Genomic DNA, 16885 nt, shown 5'->3' with positions numbered 1-16885 from the left:
CCACATAGTAGTGGTCTGTGCTACTTTATTATAACACCAGATGGCAGTGTGACTTGACAGGCCTTTACGGCAAAGCATTGTAATGGCGGCCAATAGCAGGACTTGCTTAGTCACATTCCTCTCATGACATCATTGCTGCTTCTGTGGTGAATATACAGTATACTCTGTTAGCAGGTGCATGGGATGGAGATGCTTCCAGGACTCGGACTGGCTCCCCTTTCAAGCCATGCCTCAAACAATCACTACAGATTCAGTGACATAAGAAATATCTATTTAACTCCCAAATAAGTATAGGAGCATCCCCATGAATTCATTAATTTTATCATATGAAATGGATCAACAAGTCAAATGTTTTGAAAACTTGATAATTTTATAAACAAACTAATTATAAATGATTCCTTGTGCCAATGAAGGAGTCTTGAGTTAAAAGGTCACCTTGGTGTAGCTGTTACCTATGGTGCCTGTTACCATAGGATACAGTCAACGAAGCGTGAAACACAACAGAACCCTGCCAGGCCACAGGGACAAGGGGAGGGAGTGAGGGCGGGGAAGGCAGCGCCTTTGAATAACAAATGGCTCAAACAGCAGGGACTATGGGGGAGGGGATCAACCATCTTAAAGTGACTAATTCCTAAATTCCTTCGTTAACGGACCCATGGTACTGCCACTAACATAGTATGTGTATTTTCTAAGCATTTGTTGTGGTACAGGTTGTTCTTTAATGTTTAGGGATTAAATTAGTCCCCTTAGGAACCTTTTGTCCTACGTAAGGTGGGGCTGGTCGGTCGGATGGTCAGAGTTACACATTATCATCCTGGGTAGATGGGGAGGAGTTATTGATGTGCGGCAGGGCTTGTATGCAGTGTCTCCTCTCGAGCTGAATGATTGGCTTTCCTCTTCCCAGCCCAGAACTCCGATCGACCAAACACATTTAACCCCTTTGTTACCAACAACAAAGCTTGTTACCAAGGTGTTCCCTAATCCTATAAATACAGACGAGCCGCCACCAGGACACACAAGCGAGATTTCTGTCGCAGATCCTTAACGTCGGCCTGAAGAAACTGCAACAATGGTAAGCTTCTGAATATTATGTCTCCTGCTCCCTTCATGCAGCGCTCCCATCCTTTGTTTCTTCAATACGCCTCATGTCTCTTAAAACAGATCTGCTTCTTGTTTCATTGCCTTGATAGATCAAATATATATGATTAGAAATAGAATTGTATTGGCAATATTGATACTGATAATGTTACTGAGCAAATTAAGAGAGACGTTTAGCTGTAACATTAGAAATGCTATTTAGTTGTTTGACCTAAATCCTCCCAAAAACCGTAACCTGAAGTTGTGACCATGTTAATATGGCTAATGGTTTCAATTCTGTCCTTTCTCTGCAGCGTGAATGTATCTCTGTCCACGTCGGCCAGGCAGGTGTCCAGATGGGCAATGCATGCTGGGAACTGTACTGCCTGGAACATGGGATCCAGCCTGATGGACAGATGCCCAGTGATAAGACAATCGGAGGGGGAGATGACTCCTTCAACACCTTCTTCAGTGAGACTGGGGCTGGTAAACACGTTCCTCGTGCAGTCTTTGTAGACCTGGAGCCAACCGTCATCGGTAAGTTGACAAACAATTTGCCTACTGACATTCCAATCTCCATATTTTTATAGGTTAAAGCTACAGATATTAAATGTCAATTCCCCATGTCCACAGACGAGGTCCGCACAGGTACCTACCGCCAGCTGTTCCACCCTGAGCAGCTGATCACAGGCAAGGAGGACGCTGCCAACAACTATGCCCGTGGTCACTACACCATTGGCAAGGAGATCATCGACCTGGTACTCGACCGGACGCGCAAACTGGTAAGACCCAACCTAGTCATCTTTCTAGGTGGATGTTCCGTCCATCTTTGATACAAATATATAAAGGTTAGTAACGCATTCCTCCCTGTTTCTTCCAGGTAAGAATGAACTGGTAAGACTCATAGCATTTTAAAGCAAGGCCTTGTGTTGACACCAAATGTGGAAATGCTAATAAATACTAGTGGAGTTGATCAATATCAATACTTCTATATGATATCCATAACGTTTGATATCGATGTGAGCAAGGCCTATCGTGATATCGATTTATCCTTAAGCAATAGGGCCCAAGGGGGTGTGGTATATAGCCAATATACCACGACTAAGAGCTGTTCATCCGCACGACGCAACGCGGAGTGCCTGGACACAGCCCTTAGCCGTGGTATATTGGCCATATATCACAAACCCCCCGGGTGCCTTATTGCTATTGTAAACTGATTACCAACGTAATTAGAGCAGTAAAAATAAATGTTTTGTCATACCTCTGGTATACGGTCTGATATACTATGTCTGTCAGCCAATCAGCATTCAGGGCTCGAACCACCCAGTTTATAATTGCTGAACCTAGATTATTATGTAAAAGGGCATACATGACTATTGCTACAGACACAAAACCCGCTCACAGGTTCAACTTAGCTGGAGTGCTTCTGAGTATGCTATTTGAGAACTTTCTCTGTTGTAAAACATCCCACGTATAAATACGGTAATGTACACACATTATTTTTGAGCAAAATAAGTTATTTTTTTTTAAACAAGACTAAGCAAAACTTCATGGAGCAGGCCATTCAAAGAGTTGGTTTGATGGTGCCCTCTGATGCCCCGCCCCCCCCCCCCCCCCATGCTTGCGGGAACAATAGAGAACAAACGAGGAAAGCACCACCACCCCACTTGTGCCACATCATGAGGATACCTGGACCACCTATTGAGATATTCCTTTTGTTATTAAAGGTGCAATGTACAGAAATCGCTCTGTCATTTCCTGGTTGCAAAGAACAGTTTGCCTAATATCAGTTTGTGACAATCAATGTACCATCTAAACCGCCATGAAATACATGTTCAATAGGATTTGACGCCTTTTTTCAAAACCGTAAGACGCAAAAACTGAAACTTAAGAACTGGAGGCATAGAAATAGTGCACATAGAACAGATCTACCACTTCTTAGACTTGCTTTCAATGAGGATGACAGGCAGGTAGCCCAGTGGTTAGAATGTTGGACTCGTAACTGAAAAGTTGCTAGATCGAATCCCCGACCTGACAAAGTCAAATCTGTTGTTCTGCCCCTGAACAAGGCAGTTAAACCCACTGTTCCTAGGCCGTCATTGAAAATAAGAATTTGTTCTTAACTGACTTGCCTAGTTAAATAAAGGTAAAATACATTTTAAAATGTAATAAGTGGGGTGGAGAGGAGACTTCAACAGACTTCCCATTGTATTCAAACTGGTTGTGTAGGTTAATTAGGCCACCTGGACATTCACACCTGGCCCAATGGGCAACGAGCGAGCAGTTGTCTGAACTTCACAAAGCCGTGGAAATGTATTCCACACAGTTGCAATGTTATTCATTCAAACATTTCGGTTCGAAAAAGATCAACTGATATGGATATTGATTTTACATCACTAATAAATAAATTTATTACATTTATATCTGTTTCTTTCAGGCTGACCAGTGCACTGGTCTCCAGGGCTTCCTGATCTTCCACAGCTTTGGAGGAGGCACCGGCTCTGGGTTCACCTCCCTGCTGATGGAACGTCTCTCTGTCGACTATGGGAAGAAGTCCAAGCTTGAGTTTGCCATCTATCCAGCTCCCCAGGTGTCCACTGCTGTGGTGGAGCCTTATAACTCCATCCTGACCACCCACACCACCCTGGAGCACTCGGACTGTGCCTTCATGGTGGACAATGAGGCCATCTATGATATCTGCCGCAGGAACCTGGACATTGAGCGCCCCACCTACACCAACCTCAACAGGCTGATTGGTCAGATCGTCTCCTCCATCACCGCCTCCCTGCGTTTCGATGGAGCTCTCAATGTGGACCTGACAGAGTTCCAGACCAACTTGGTGCCCTACCCCCGTATCCACTTCCCTCTGGCCACCTATGCTCCAGTCATCTCTGCTGAGAAGGCCTATCACGAGATGCTATCAGTGGCTGAGATCACCAACGCCTGCTTTGAGCCAGCCAATCAGATGGTGAAATGTGACCCACGTCACGGCAAGTACATGGCCTGCTGCCTGCTCTACCGTGGTGACGTTGTGCCCAAAGATGTCAACTCTGCCATTGCCACCATCAAGACCAAGCGCACCATCCAGTTTGTAGACTGGTGTCCCACTGGCTTCAAGGTCGGTATCAACTACCAGCCACCCACAGTGGTCCCTGGAGGAGATCTGGCCAAGGTCCAGAGAGCTGTGTGTATGCTGAGCAACACCACCGCCATCGCTGAGGCCTGGGCCAGGCTTGACCACAAGTTTGACCTGATGTACGCCAAGAGAGCCTTTGTGCACTGGTATGTGGGAGAGGGCATGGAGGAGGGAGAGTTCTCAGAGGCCAGAGAAGACATGGCAGCCCTGGAGAAGGATTATGAAGAGGTGGGTACTGACAGTGTAGGGGACGAGGGGGAGGAGGAGGGAGAGGAATATTAAAAAGTAGTCAACTGGTAAAGAACAACATCTGTGAAGAACAACAGGGAATGAAGAGGAGGATGCGGGGGTGGAAGAGTAGAATGTTAAGATCTATAATCTCAGCTTTACAACATGAATGTTGAAACTACACAAGTCTATGATTGTCAGCCAGATACAGTTTTGACCAAATCGAGAATAGTAACAATAATTTTTAACCATCTATTTCTTTGGATATGAATCCTCTCTGTGAAAAAATAAAGCATTCATTGTCAACGCCCAAAATATTGGTCTGTGTCATGCTTGCTCAAAACTCATTTTTCAGTAATGTCAATGTATAAACCCTCTACTCTGTCTCATTCCACAGCTTGTGGCAAGAGGTTCTGCCTTGAGGGAAGTCAGTCATACTGTATCACACAATGATCTATTTGAGGAGGTAGTGCACCATCAACCGCCACACACTGGTGTTAATGGTGTCCTCTGTCTTTCCTGAACTTCGGCTAAACTTCTCCATCCCGTCCTGCTTCAGCTGTGGGAGAGTGTTTGGTTAAGGCTATTGAGTACTGTAAACACACCACTTTTGGTGATACGTAGTCAGCTCACACTGAAGCCATCTAACTTTCAGGTCTCTATTTCTTATGAAACAAAGCGCCAAGCTCAGCTGACACACAGCAGTAAAACACTGACTCCTGAGAAGAAGAAGAAATGATTGGTGACTAAAGACAACCAAATGAGAACTACAGTATCTCCTTAGATACTCATTGATGAAAAGTCAACTGTGGCTACAGTACCAATACATTGCCCAACACTTGCTTACATTCAGTGTATTTAACAGCTAACAAAACCTTAGTGGTAGAACCATAATTTTCACCACACTCAAAAGTAAAACAAATACTGATGCGATAATGCCTTAGAGCTGTGAATTTGACAGCATGAACTGTAAAACTACACAATATTGATGGCAAGATAAATCATTTAGTTGATATATAATATGCTCTTTTAATAGACAAGCATTTTTATAAATATTACATATAGTTAGCCAATCCTTTGAAAGGAAAGACTGCTTCCCTGGCAAACAATGAAGACTTCTGACCACACACACACACCAGATAAACTAAGAACAAAAGCACTTGGTTTCAAAAAGAACAACTTGTGTGAAGCCAGCTGTTCACATTCTGTTATAGACAATAGGACTATAGACAGAGCTCTGAACAGACACCTGCTTTACGGAAGACCGACGCTGAGGTTTTCCCGAGGCGCCCGCTCACCTGAGGACATTTGCATTGTAAATTAATCTCTACTACTATGGTGACCATAACGATCTCCTGTAACAACAGCCTATTCAGGTCACCATGGGGAGGTATCCATTTTCTTTCCTCAGGGCAATGGGACAACATGACCTTTACAAAATGGATCCTCTTTAGTTGGAAAGAGTTTGAGCAGTAAATGTGCACAGTGTCCTCTAAGGTAAATGAGTGAAAACCATTGAAACAGGAGCACAAAATATCTTGAAACAGACTTTGTTCAGAGTGCAAAATACATTTTTAAATTGTTATTTTTCTTCATATAACTTAAGTTACATTTTACTTGTCAAATGTAACTACTATATGAGGAGGGCAAGGCAAATAAATGTAATACATATGGGTCTTATTTCACAAATACTGGACAGGTCAAGGTTACTGTTCACCCATCCTAGACTCAAGGTAGCAATTCATATTATTGGTCTTTGTCCCTGTTTCAGTTAAGAATCAAAGATGGTATCAGCTTATCCGAGTTCTCCAGTTACTACAACAATGCACCGTTGTTGCCTAGCAATCCGGCACGGTTTAAAACTTGCTCCATGAGCCTTTACATGACAATATAAAAGATTCCCCGAGTAGGCAACTGCTTCAGGAGAGTCCGAGAGTCTGAAACATGGTGAGCGCGTTTTCTAAAATCTAATGTTTGCTTGCAATTTAAAAAGTTAAAATACAAATATTAATTTTGTAAAAGATGATGATTTTAGTAATATTTTCATGCTACGTTTGTCATCGTGAGGCAATTAACTAGACTTATCATTTTAAAAAACTCACCAGGCCATAGCAACCTTTATATGAAATAATTCAATCAAGAAACAGAAACGAGTTTTCCTCAAATTAGTGTAGCAAGAGTTCAGCTGCTTCCACCACAGCTTGTTTTTAAAAAATCATTTTATTTAATGGCATGTGACTTGAGTGATTCCTTTCTCTCTCTCCAGGGTGAATGTATCTCTGTCCACATTGGCCAAGCTGGGGCTCAAATTGGAAATGCATGCTGGGAGCTCTACTGCCTGGATCATGTGATCCATCTGCATGGACAGATGCCAAGTGGGGGGGAAGATGAGTCCTTCAACACCTTCTTCAGTGAGACTGGGGCCGGCAAACATGTTCCCCGTGCATTCTTTGTAGACCTGGAGCCAACTGTCATTGGTAAACAGGAGGCTTTCATTAACAGCTGATGGAATTTGACAAAAAGCATACGTCAATAGTAGATTTATAAATGTATTGTTGTCTCCCAATAGATGAGGTCTGCACAGGTACCTACCGCCAGCTGTTCCATCCTGAGCAGCTGATCACAGGCAAGGGGGACGCTGCCAACAACTATGCCCGTGGTCACTACACCACTGGTAAGGAGATCATCAAACTGGTACTCGATAGGACTCGCAAACTGGTAAGACCCAACCTAGTCATCTTTCTAGGTGGATGTACCTTCTATCTTTGATAAAGAAATATATGGTTTGTGACACATTCTTCCGTGGTTCTTTCAGGCTGACCAAGGCACTGGGCTCCAGGACTTCCTGATCTTCCACAGGAGGCACCGGCTCTGGGTTCACCTCCCTGCTGATGGAACGTCTCTCTGTCGACTATGGGAAGAAGTCCAAGCTTGAATTTGCTGTTTACCCTGCTCCCCAAGTTTCTACTGCTGTGGTGGAGCCTTACAACTCCATTCTGACCACCCACACCACCCTGGAGCACTCGGACTGTGCCTTCATGGTGGACAATGAGGCCATCTATGAAATCTGCTGGGTTTTTCACGCTCAACAGTCTCCTGTGTGTATCAAGAATGGTCCACCACCCAAAGGACATTCAGCCAACTTGACACAACTGTGGGAAGCATTGGAGTCAACATGGGCCAGCATCCCTGTGGAACACTTTAGACACCTTGTAGAGTCCATGCCCTGACGAATCGAGGCTGTTCTGAAGGCAAAATGGGGTGCAACACAATATTAGGAAGGTGTTCCTAATGTTTTGTACAATCAGTGGATGTGATTGAGTTGAAATGTAACGAGGCTCGTCTTCCAAATGTTTAGTTGGGGCCAAAAACAAATAGCTAATTCCACAGCAGTTCAGGCTTTGTAAAGCTGACCTACAATTGTGTTCTCTACAAAACTAGGTTAACAGGGTACTTAAAAAGGTGCCATCTCCAATATTTACTTTCATTTCAATTAATGATATAGGCCTACACATCGATTCTTAAGAAAGTGTTACCAATATAACTTATAAATGTCCCTTGAGCATGAATGAAAAAATACATTTAGGATTGTGACAAATATTTCTTACTTTAAAAAGATTACTTTCGGTTTAGGCTACTTCTCGGCTCTTTTGTTCCCAGTAGCAGGTATTATATGCAAAGTTGCAAGCCCCTCCCCTGTGCTTTGAGTAGTTTCTTTCCCTTCCAGTAGAGCCAACTTCCATTCCCTGTTCTCTACATTAAATATTATATTAGTGATAGTGATTATGAAAGATTTTACCCACGATGTAACATCTGCTTGTCAACCTTTTTTTTGCCCGAGGAGCATTCCTTTGGGTTATAGAGTGTGGAGTGTGGACTGTGCATTGAAAGCAGACCTACAGCTCTGACTTTGTCCCTGAGAGAGATTAGCAGCTTGCCGAGGGGCCGCCCCTTTTTTTGTGCTAACAGTCGCTCCCGCCAAGAGAAAATAATACAGCTTCCTGCATCGCCCTTCCACCAGACATATAAAACCCCCACCGTGGCCCCTTCCCCCATTACAGCCTTCATTCTCCGAATCCTCAACGTCGGCCGAAGGAAAGAAATCTGTCAAAATGGTGAGTGCTGAGTACTGCAGCTGATTCTGAAAAAAATTACATTTTAGACAAACAGTGAGAGAAATAAATATGTCCTTGGATTGAACATTTGTACATTTTCAGTCAAATATATAGGGGTATGATTATTTCTAGTTTGTTAGTGTTTGATAAGTATACACTATCATTGGCTAATGTTACAGGTTTTTTTTATCTTATAGATAGCATTAAAAGCCACGCTGCCGTTGTTGGATAGGCTGTGGGTTTGGGTGCAGTGGAGACGGACTCAGCACTGTGACGAAGGGGACTCAGAGCATGTGGGGCTGACGCCAGAGAACTGGCACAGTTTTCTCCACCAGCGGGAGGAAAGCACATTACAGTCAGAAGCACTTGCCTCAATTTGATGTAGAAAGGAATTTTCAAGGACAATTATTCCATTTGTTTGGGTGGAAGGGTATTTACAAAATTGTTTTACTTGACCATTTGTTTTGGCTAAATGCAATTTTTTGTTGTACTTTCATTCTTGAGTAATAACAGGGGAGGGAATATTTGTATCTGGGTTGAGCAGTTATAAAGAGAAAAAAAGTTTGAGTATGTTCTAGAGGACACAATCAGATATCCTGTCTGTGCGTTACACAAAGCAGCGAGCTTTGGCACTGAGGGTAGAGTGGGGAGTGGCCTGCCGGGCTATGGATTTTTCCTTCCTCTCTAGCACTGGGAGTTCATAACTGCACTGCTGGTTTCAATGGAGAACGACTGCCCCCTCTCATTGAAGACAGGGTTAGTTCAAGACCGACCGCAGCACTACAGGCATTGTTAGCAGAAAGCAGGATCCACCCATTATAATGAATGGAACAAATTGCAATCACCCTGGTCAATCTTCCTGTAAATAAATGTTTTATGGGGAAGACAATCACGGTACCAACAATTGTTGTTCACACAGCTCAGTCTCCGAGGGGCTGCAGTAATAACACGCATATGACTCAGCATTCAGCTGCCCAAAGCTTCACAGCCTGCGGAGGAGCAACCCCGCCCTTTAGCCAGCTGTCGTTGGGGTAATATAAGATTTAAAAGCTGGAACAGGTGTTAAGACACAGTAAAATGACTACTCTCACTATTGACTCATAATCATTTGTATCCTAACAATAGGACTACCGATTTGCAGTTGGTATGGATGGTGCTTGTTGCCAAACAGCAATGACATTGAATCCCTGGCCTATGATCGATTCAGATGTCTAGACTGGGACAGTGAGAGAGAGAGTATCAATTGGAAACTGTGGGCTTATTGCATGTGACCAGTCTGCAGCCAGGAATCTAAAACGGAAAACAAAGGAAAGGACCAGAAATAGAAGTTCCTACCTTCATCATGAATAGGATTCACAGATGTCAGGGCTGATTTCATTGGATGGATCATTTTCAGATTTTCTTCCACAGCCAGTTCCAGCCAATAACACTTGCTCTTTATTCATCCAACGGAGCTCTTCAGAGTTTGTGGAGGTGTAAGCGGTTTCTTGGCCACAAACAGTTTGGCCTGTACCTAGAGCCATTAATGTATTGTAGTGTCAACATTTTTTATTTTGTGTTTTGGTTGAATAACAGATAGGATATCCATGAGCATTCATCAGTTGAGGGAGGACGTTTTCTTGACGTTGAGCTTCATGAAGGCCATAAGTTGACACCTCTGTTTCTCTGCAGCGTGAGTGTATTTCTATGCATGTCGGCCAGGCCGGAGCCCAGATGGGCAATGCATGCTGGGAACTGTACTGCCTGGAACACGGGATCCAGCCTGATGGACAGATGCCCAGTGATAAGACAATCGGAGGGGGAGATGACTCCTTCAACACCTTCTTCAGTGAGACTGGGGCTGGTAAACACGTTCCTCGTGCAGTCTTTGTAGACCTGGAGCCAACCGTCATCGGTAAGTTGACAAACAATTTGCCTACTGACATTCCAATCTCCATATTTTTATAGGTTAAAGCTACAGATATTAAATGTCAATTCCCCATGTCCACAGACGAGGTCCGCACAGGTACCTACCGCCAGCTGTTCCACCCTGAGCAGCTGATCACAGGCAAGGAGGACGCTGCCAACAACTATGCCCGTGGTCACTACACCATTGGCAAGGAGATCATCGACCTGGTACTCGACCGGACGCGCAAACTGGTAAGATCCATTTCATTGCTAGGCCTTGTGTTGACCTTGTACTGAAACCAAAAGGTATACATTTCAATGAAGGGTAATAATGACATTGTCTTCCCTTTGTTTCTTTCAGGCTGACCAGTGCACTGGCCTCCAGGGCTTCCTGATCTTCCACAGCTTTGGAGGAGGCACCGGCTCTGGGTTCACCTCTCTGCTGATGGAACGTCTCTCTGTCGACTATGGGAAGAAGTCCAAGCTTGAGTTTGCTGTTTACCCTGCTCCCCAAGTTTCGACTGCTGTGGTGGAGCCTTACAACTCCATCCTGACCACCCACACCACCCTGGAGCACTCGGACTGTGCCTTCATGGTGGACAATGAGGCCATCTATGATATCTGCCGCAGGAACCTGGACATTGAGCGCCCCACCTACACCAACCTCAACAGGCTGATTGGTCAGATCGTCTCCTCCATCACCGCCTCCCTGCGTTTCGATGGAGCTCTCAATGTGGACCTGACAGAGTTCCAGACCAACTTGGTGCCTTACCCCCGTATCCACTTCCCTCTGGCCACCTATGCTCCAGTCATCTCTGCTGAGAAGGCCTACCATGAGCAGCTGTCTGTTGCTGACATCACCAATGCCTGCTTTGAGCCAGCCAATCAGATGGTGAAATGTGACCCACGTCACGGCAAGTACATGGCCTGCTGCCTGCTCTACCGTGGTGACGTTGTGCCCAAAGATGTCAACTCTGCCATTGCCACCATCAAGACCAAGCGCACCATCCAGTTTGTGGACTGGTGTCCCACTGGCTTCAAGGTCGGTATCAACTACCAGCCACCCACAGTGGTCCCTGGAGGAGATCTGGCCAAGGTCCAGAGAGCTGTGTGTATGCTGAGCAACACCACCGCCATCGCTGAGGCCTGGGCCAGGCTTGACCACAAGTTTGACCTGATGTACGCCAAGAGAGCCTTTGTGCACTGGTATGTGGGAGAGGGCATGGAGGAGGGAGAGTTCTCAGAGGCCAGAGAAGACATGGCAGCCCTGGAGAAGGATTATGAAGAGGTGGGTACTGACAGCATCGGAGAAGAGGATGAAGAAGGAGAGGAGTACTAAAGGGTGTAACTCCTGATCTGCTGATGTTCCATTAATATAGTCTACCAGTCCCGGATAGTGCAAGTAGTAAGAAAACAACAAAAGGTTTAACGGACTAATATTGGAAATCATTCCATAGAGTAAGCACATTCCACCCAGCTACAAGAAGAACCTTCCTGCCTCACATCAGCCATTTTGAATAAAATATGAAAGAAAAAAAAGCTTATTGTGTTTACTGGTTGAAACCTCTTGGTATGTCAACATGAAGTAGCAGATATATCTGACGCGTTGATCACACCGACAGCGTAATTCCGCAAAATAATATGCAGCATCATCTGGATGTGTGCAACAAAAGTTCAACATTCCCCTTCTGCTACCATTTCTGTCAAGCCGTCTATGTATACAGTTTGAAGCATGTGTTCAATAAATCCAATGTTTGCACCACACAGAACGCACTGCAACGCAATGCTGCAAGGAAAACACGGCAGGTCGCCTAGTGGTTAGAGTTGAGGGGCGGCAGGTCGCCTAGTGGTTAGAGTGGAGGGGCGGCAGGTCGCCTAGTGGTTAGAGTGGAGGGGCGGCAGGTCGCCTAGTGGTTAGAGTGGAGGGCCAGTAACCCAAAGGTTGCTAGATCAATCCCTGAGCTGACAAGGTAAAAATCTGTTGTTCTGCCTCTGAACAAGGCAGTTAACCCACTGTCCCTAGGCTGTCATTGTAAATAAAAATTTGTTCTTAACTGACTTGCCTAGTGAAATACAATTTTAATAAATACATTGAAAATGAATGTACTTCTGGTGTACCAAAAACTGCAATGACACTGTCAGCGTGATGTGCCAAGCTGAGAAAAAAATTCAGCATTCAACTGTAGGACATTTTAAAGTGAGCAGTTTCTAAAGTTGGTGGTAGGCCAAGCTATATGGAGCTGCCAAACTTACAAGTCAGACATTTAGAGAGGTTTACTAAACCAGATTTGATCAAACATTAACCCTCTCGCTCTCCGCAATCTCTCCAGATGTTTTCTGACCATACAACGTTATGCTACTGCATGCTATAGTACAGATCCTGTACAACAAAATGCACTCAAGTTATAATACTGTACGCTTGAAATTTATGGATTTCACTTTCATTGGTAAACAATCTCCACTTTGAAAAACAACCCAATCCTCTTACTGAGCTCGTCACTGCCTTGCTAGCAATGAAGAGATTAAACATGCATTAGGGCCTAAATGTTAACAGCCTTTCCCTTCTATGGTTGATTGAAGTGATGGTGATCCTGCATCCTGTTGTTAAAACCCACTTTGTTAGAGCCTCAAAATATTGCTGTCTACCAAACCCAGTATCAATAAGAGGACTTAAAGTATAGGCATATATCAGAGAAAACAATAACTCGTTGTTTTCACGGATTCTGTGATGATCTACCTTATGACATACACTCTACACATTTTCTAACAGTGCTTTCATGACAACTGGGAACTCTGACATCCAACTTCAGGGCGTTCAAAACAACCGGGAACTAGGGAAAAAACGAGGTCCGACTGGGGAAAATCGAACTTGGGTACTCTTTCTGGAGCGCCGACTTTCCGATCTAAATATAACTGACGTCATGATTTGACCTTGTATTTTTCCAGAGTTCCCAGTTGTTCTGAACGCGGCTTTGGGAACTCGAGACAAAAACCGAGTTCAAATCATGACGTCAGTGATCTTCAGGACGGAGTTCTTGAAAGATGCCCGATTTGGAGTTACGAGTTGGATGACCGATCAAAACCGTTTTCCGAGCCGGAGCTAGTTTCCCCACCTCTTGCTATCAGATTATAGTCGAACGTAAACTAGACTGGCCAATAAAATAGTGAGTAAAAAAAAGTACACATTTTCGCTAATTCTTTCTGTATGAAGGGGATGCTATGCCTGAAGTTAGCTAGCTCTTCTAGCTAACAGCATTGGCGTGGCCTCTCTGGCGCGCGATATGCCTTCACGGCTGGCCAAAAACTTTATTTTAAATTGAATCAAAAGGACTTCGTGGTTGAAAGTACATTTATATTACTGTAACGTTGAATGTTCATAACACTTGGATTGGATGATTTTGTCAGCATATTGGGATGAAACCTTACCTCACACTAGCTCTCGTTGGCAGTAGGAGACGTCAGTCTGTTTGCGTGGCAAATACGACACGTGCATGTTTGAAAACTAATTTGACCCTTTGAACGATTGTGATTGGTAGGATTTGAAAAAAAAAATGAAAACCTGCACAATAAATAAACATTGTAAAAAACATCTGAGAAAACAGCACTCAGTCTATTAAGCATTTGCAACACACACATCAACGTTTATTAGTTACCACACAAAGTTACAAAATAGGCATTTTTCATATTTTAACATTTTTTGTTTATTTTTTTCTGGTTTGCTTGAGGTAAACAACAATAATTGAACAAATCATTTACAACAATCTATATGGCACAGGAAGAGAAGAGGGAAGTATGGGTTAGTCATTTTACCTAGAGGGTTAGTAAAACACAGAGAACATGGAATGTGAATGAGCAGGGTTTGAGATTTGGGTAAATTGTAAACAAATACGCTCTGAGGAGCAGGGAGAATCGGAGAGTGACAGCTGGCAAGCCTTCTTGACTCACATCCATCCTCATTCACCAACCACAGCCAAAACCTTTGTGATGACACTCTGAAAAGGACATAGTTCTTTGATGTAAAACGTTAAAATATTATGATTTCTATCTACCTTTGAGAGAACAATAAGCCATCTCAGCTCACCCCAATAACCTGGAAACTGTTCACAAGGGAACTTTGTCAGAGGACATGTATGGAAGATGACAGAAGCACCCTCTTCCTCATCACCACCACCACAGAGAATAGCAAGAAATCAAAGGCATCATTCAAACAGGAGAGAAAGCACAAAGGACAGCTTGGTCATTCTACACCATATTGTAGAGAAAAGGTGAGGTAAGACACAGTTGATGATTGCAGATATAATTCCATGGCGCAAGGGAAGGATCATTGAGTGGGGGAGGGTCTGTGGTACAGGCAGGTCTGGATCGAGTTGGTTTCACTGGGGCAGGGCTTTAAGGATGGCATTCACCTCCTCCGCCACAGCGGTCAGGGCAAACTCAAACTGCTCCTGTAGGGAAGATGATCATTATGTGATTTAAATTGAACAGTGAATAGATAGGTTATAATCCAATTGTGGATGTACGTTATGGTCTGATGACGCAATGCATGTCATGTTTGGGAATTTATCCACCATAGATGATATACTGTACATACATAAGGTTGTATTTATGACAGTACCTTGGTGCGCACCATCCCTGGTCTCTGGTCACGGACGTGTTCCAGGGTAGCAGCAATGTCAATCTCCTTCACTCCTGAAATAAAACTTCAATTTTAAGCCAAAAATGCCTGCAGAAAACACTCCTATACCAAAATCACACACACATTTACATACACGGAAATGGACAGTCTAATATGCTTACCCTTGGCCATGCGGTTCAGAACCATGTCAATCAGGATGTAGGTGCCAGTCCGGCCTGTACCATCACTGTGTAGGAAAACATGAACATCTTAACATTAATAATAGACCAAACAATAAACATATCAACTTACAACTGTTGTTTGCTGAGGAGGCTGGTGGGAGGAGCTATAGGAGGACGGGCTCATTGTATTGGCTGGAATGGAATCAATGGAACGGCGTTAAACACATTGTTTCCATGTGTTTGGTACCGTTCCATTGATTCCATTCTAGCCATTACAATGAGCAAGCAGTCTTCCTATAGCTCCTCCCACCAGCCCCCTCTGGTTGTTTGTTTCCTGCTGTGTTTTGTGTATGTAATGTGCAAGCTGTGCTAAGAATTCCCTCTTGTTGGACAATAAACGTCAATCTATATAGCATGCATTATTTAGTCAAAACACCACCATAGATAATGGAGTGCATTCAGAGAGGAAGAGGCGAAGTGAGAGGGATAACTCGGCCCAAAATCTCTGTTCCCCAGCAGGTGGCGTTTTTTCATGGTGGTCAATGAATGTCGAATTTGGTTAACAAAAAATGTAATAGTTTATTTGTTACGTGAGGTTTATTTGATCGAATATAAGTTTTGTAATTCTTAGGTTGTTGCGTGTGTATTGATATAAGTAGAACACGTGACATCCAGGCAACTTTATATCGAAGTTGTGCCTGTGCTATGCGGGATCTTTAACCGTTTTACAATTCAACGGGATAGGGACGTCTCAAGGATTCCAGCTAGCAAATACCATTGCGGTTGTTCACACGCGTATCTGCCCTCTCATTGGCTAGAATGACATTTTTACATGTTAGTCATTTAGCAGACACTATTATCCAGAGCGATTTACAGCAGTGAGTGCATACTTTTTTTGTAACTCTGGTGTTGCAAGCGCCACACTCTACCAACTGAGCCACACGGGTCAGAAGGGTCCCACCTGTCTTGCCTCGACTGTCTTCCATTTTTTTAAGACATTTATTTTCATTGTTAGGGCGGCCAATGAAGCATCTGGGTCAATATAGTGGAACATCAGTGCTACATTTACACTCTCTCCGACAACACCTGAACCAAGCAGCATCTGAAAGAGAATCGCGAGGTTCTGCCACCATGTGGACAAAAGTGGTATTGCAAACGTTGGTTTACCTGCAGTGTACAATGATCGGACAAGATCTGCCTCTGTAGCACTTATTCACCTTTCTGTGGAGCAGCAGGGAGAGAGGGAGATCAAATATAAGTGAATACTGAATGAATAGTGAACACTGATGGAGAACATATATATTGATCATGCTTGACAATGGCATGTCACACAAACGTCAGATAAGCTAAAATGAGGACAACAACACAAATCCTAGCTCGATTGCAGCCGTGTCCTAATTAATAAAAATGTTAAAGTCGCATTCCAGGCCGTTTACATTGCAGATTTTGCATTGCATCAACCAATGGTTGCGTGCCACGTCATCTGACTGTGCAGTTGGGCATCAGACTGCGTAATCACACGATGTGGCTCGCTGATCTTTTTTAAAGACCTATGCAAGCATTAGGAGATCTGGCAGCAATATAGTCGCACTGGAACGCAGCCTAGCGGTTCTAAACAAGCAGTCAGTGTGTATTCAATATGGAG

General features: G+C 43.9%; 3 protein-coding genes, 1 long non-coding RNA gene and 1 pseudogene across 11 annotated transcripts in view; 4 read left to right on the top strand and 1 right to left on the bottom strand.

Annotated features, from left to right (window-relative positions):
- The first annotated feature begins 762 nt into the window (after positions 1-762).
- Positions 763-4756, top strand: LOC110495555 (tubulin alpha-1A chain). Its single transcript, XM_036951712.2, has 4 exons — positions 763-1072; positions 1392-1614; positions 1711-1859; positions 3515-4756. The coding sequence occupies exons 1-4, from the start codon at positions 1070-1072 to the stop codon at positions 4493-4495; spliced, it is 1356 nt and encodes a 451-aa protein (XP_036807607.1). The 5' UTR covers positions 763-1069; the 3' UTR covers positions 4496-4756.
- Positions 4757-6596: 1840 nt separating this feature from the next.
- Positions 6597-7802, top strand: LOC149975416 (tubulin alpha chain-like; annotated as a pseudogene). Its single transcript, XR_016488297.1, has 3 exons — positions 6597-6918; positions 7011-7159; positions 7257-7802. The product of XR_016488297.1 is annotated as a tubulin alpha chain-like (transcript).
- Positions 7803-8498: 696 nt separating this feature from the next.
- LOC110495550 (tubulin alpha chain) lies at positions 8499-12545 on the top strand. 3 transcript variants are annotated; one of them, XR_016488296.1, is made up of 5 exons: positions 8499-8556; positions 10228-10450; positions 10547-10695; positions 10805-12249; positions 12314-12545. XR_016488296.1 is itself a non-coding variant. In XM_036951710.2 (4 exons), exons 1-4 carry the CDS (start codon positions 8554-8556, stop codon positions 11780-11782), a joined length of 1353 nt encoding a protein of 450 aa, XP_036807605.2. In that variant the 5' UTR covers positions 8499-8553; the 3' UTR covers positions 11783-12545. The 3 variants fall into 3 exon arrangements, 2 of the variants coding, with proteins under 2 accessions (XP_036807605.2, XP_090063559.1); XM_036951710.2 differs by having other exon boundaries at positions 10805-12545; XM_090207433.1 differs by having other exon boundaries at positions 8754-10450; positions 10805-12545.
- Positions 8754-9646, top strand: LOC149975415 (uncharacterized). Its single transcript, XR_016488298.1, has 2 exons — positions 8754-9312; positions 9476-9646. It is a non-coding gene; the product is annotated as an uncharacterized LOC149975415 (long non-coding RNA).
- Positions 12546-14063: 1518 nt separating the features above from the next.
- Positions 14064-16885, bottom strand: part of LOC110495547 (receptor-type tyrosine-protein phosphatase-like N) — a 45262-nt gene continuing 42440 nt past the window's right edge. For all 5 annotated transcript variants that reach the window (XM_090207427.1, XM_090207431.1, XM_090207430.1 and 2 more), the window contains 4 exons: positions 16408-16461; positions 15241-15305; positions 15059-15132; positions 14064-14888 (listed from right to left, as the gene is read on the bottom strand). In XM_090207427.1, coding sequence (XP_090063553.1) covers positions 14817-14888; positions 15059-15132; positions 15241-15305; positions 16408-16461 — 265 coding nt within the window. In that variant the 3' untranslated portion in view covers positions 14064-14816. The remainder of the gene's footprint in view (positions 14889-15058; positions 15133-15240; positions 15306-16407; positions 16462-16885) is intronic.

Source organism: Oncorhynchus mykiss, chromosome 18, assembly GCF_057628025.1.
Source record: "Oncorhynchus mykiss isolate SJ-2025 chromosome 18, ASM5762802v1, whole genome shotgun sequence".
NCBI lineage: Eukaryota > Metazoa > Chordata > Actinopteri > Salmoniformes > Salmonidae > Oncorhynchus > Oncorhynchus mykiss.
The sequence above is the reverse complement of the archived record's forward strand: the minus strand, read 5'-3'. Positions and strand labels throughout refer to the sequence as shown.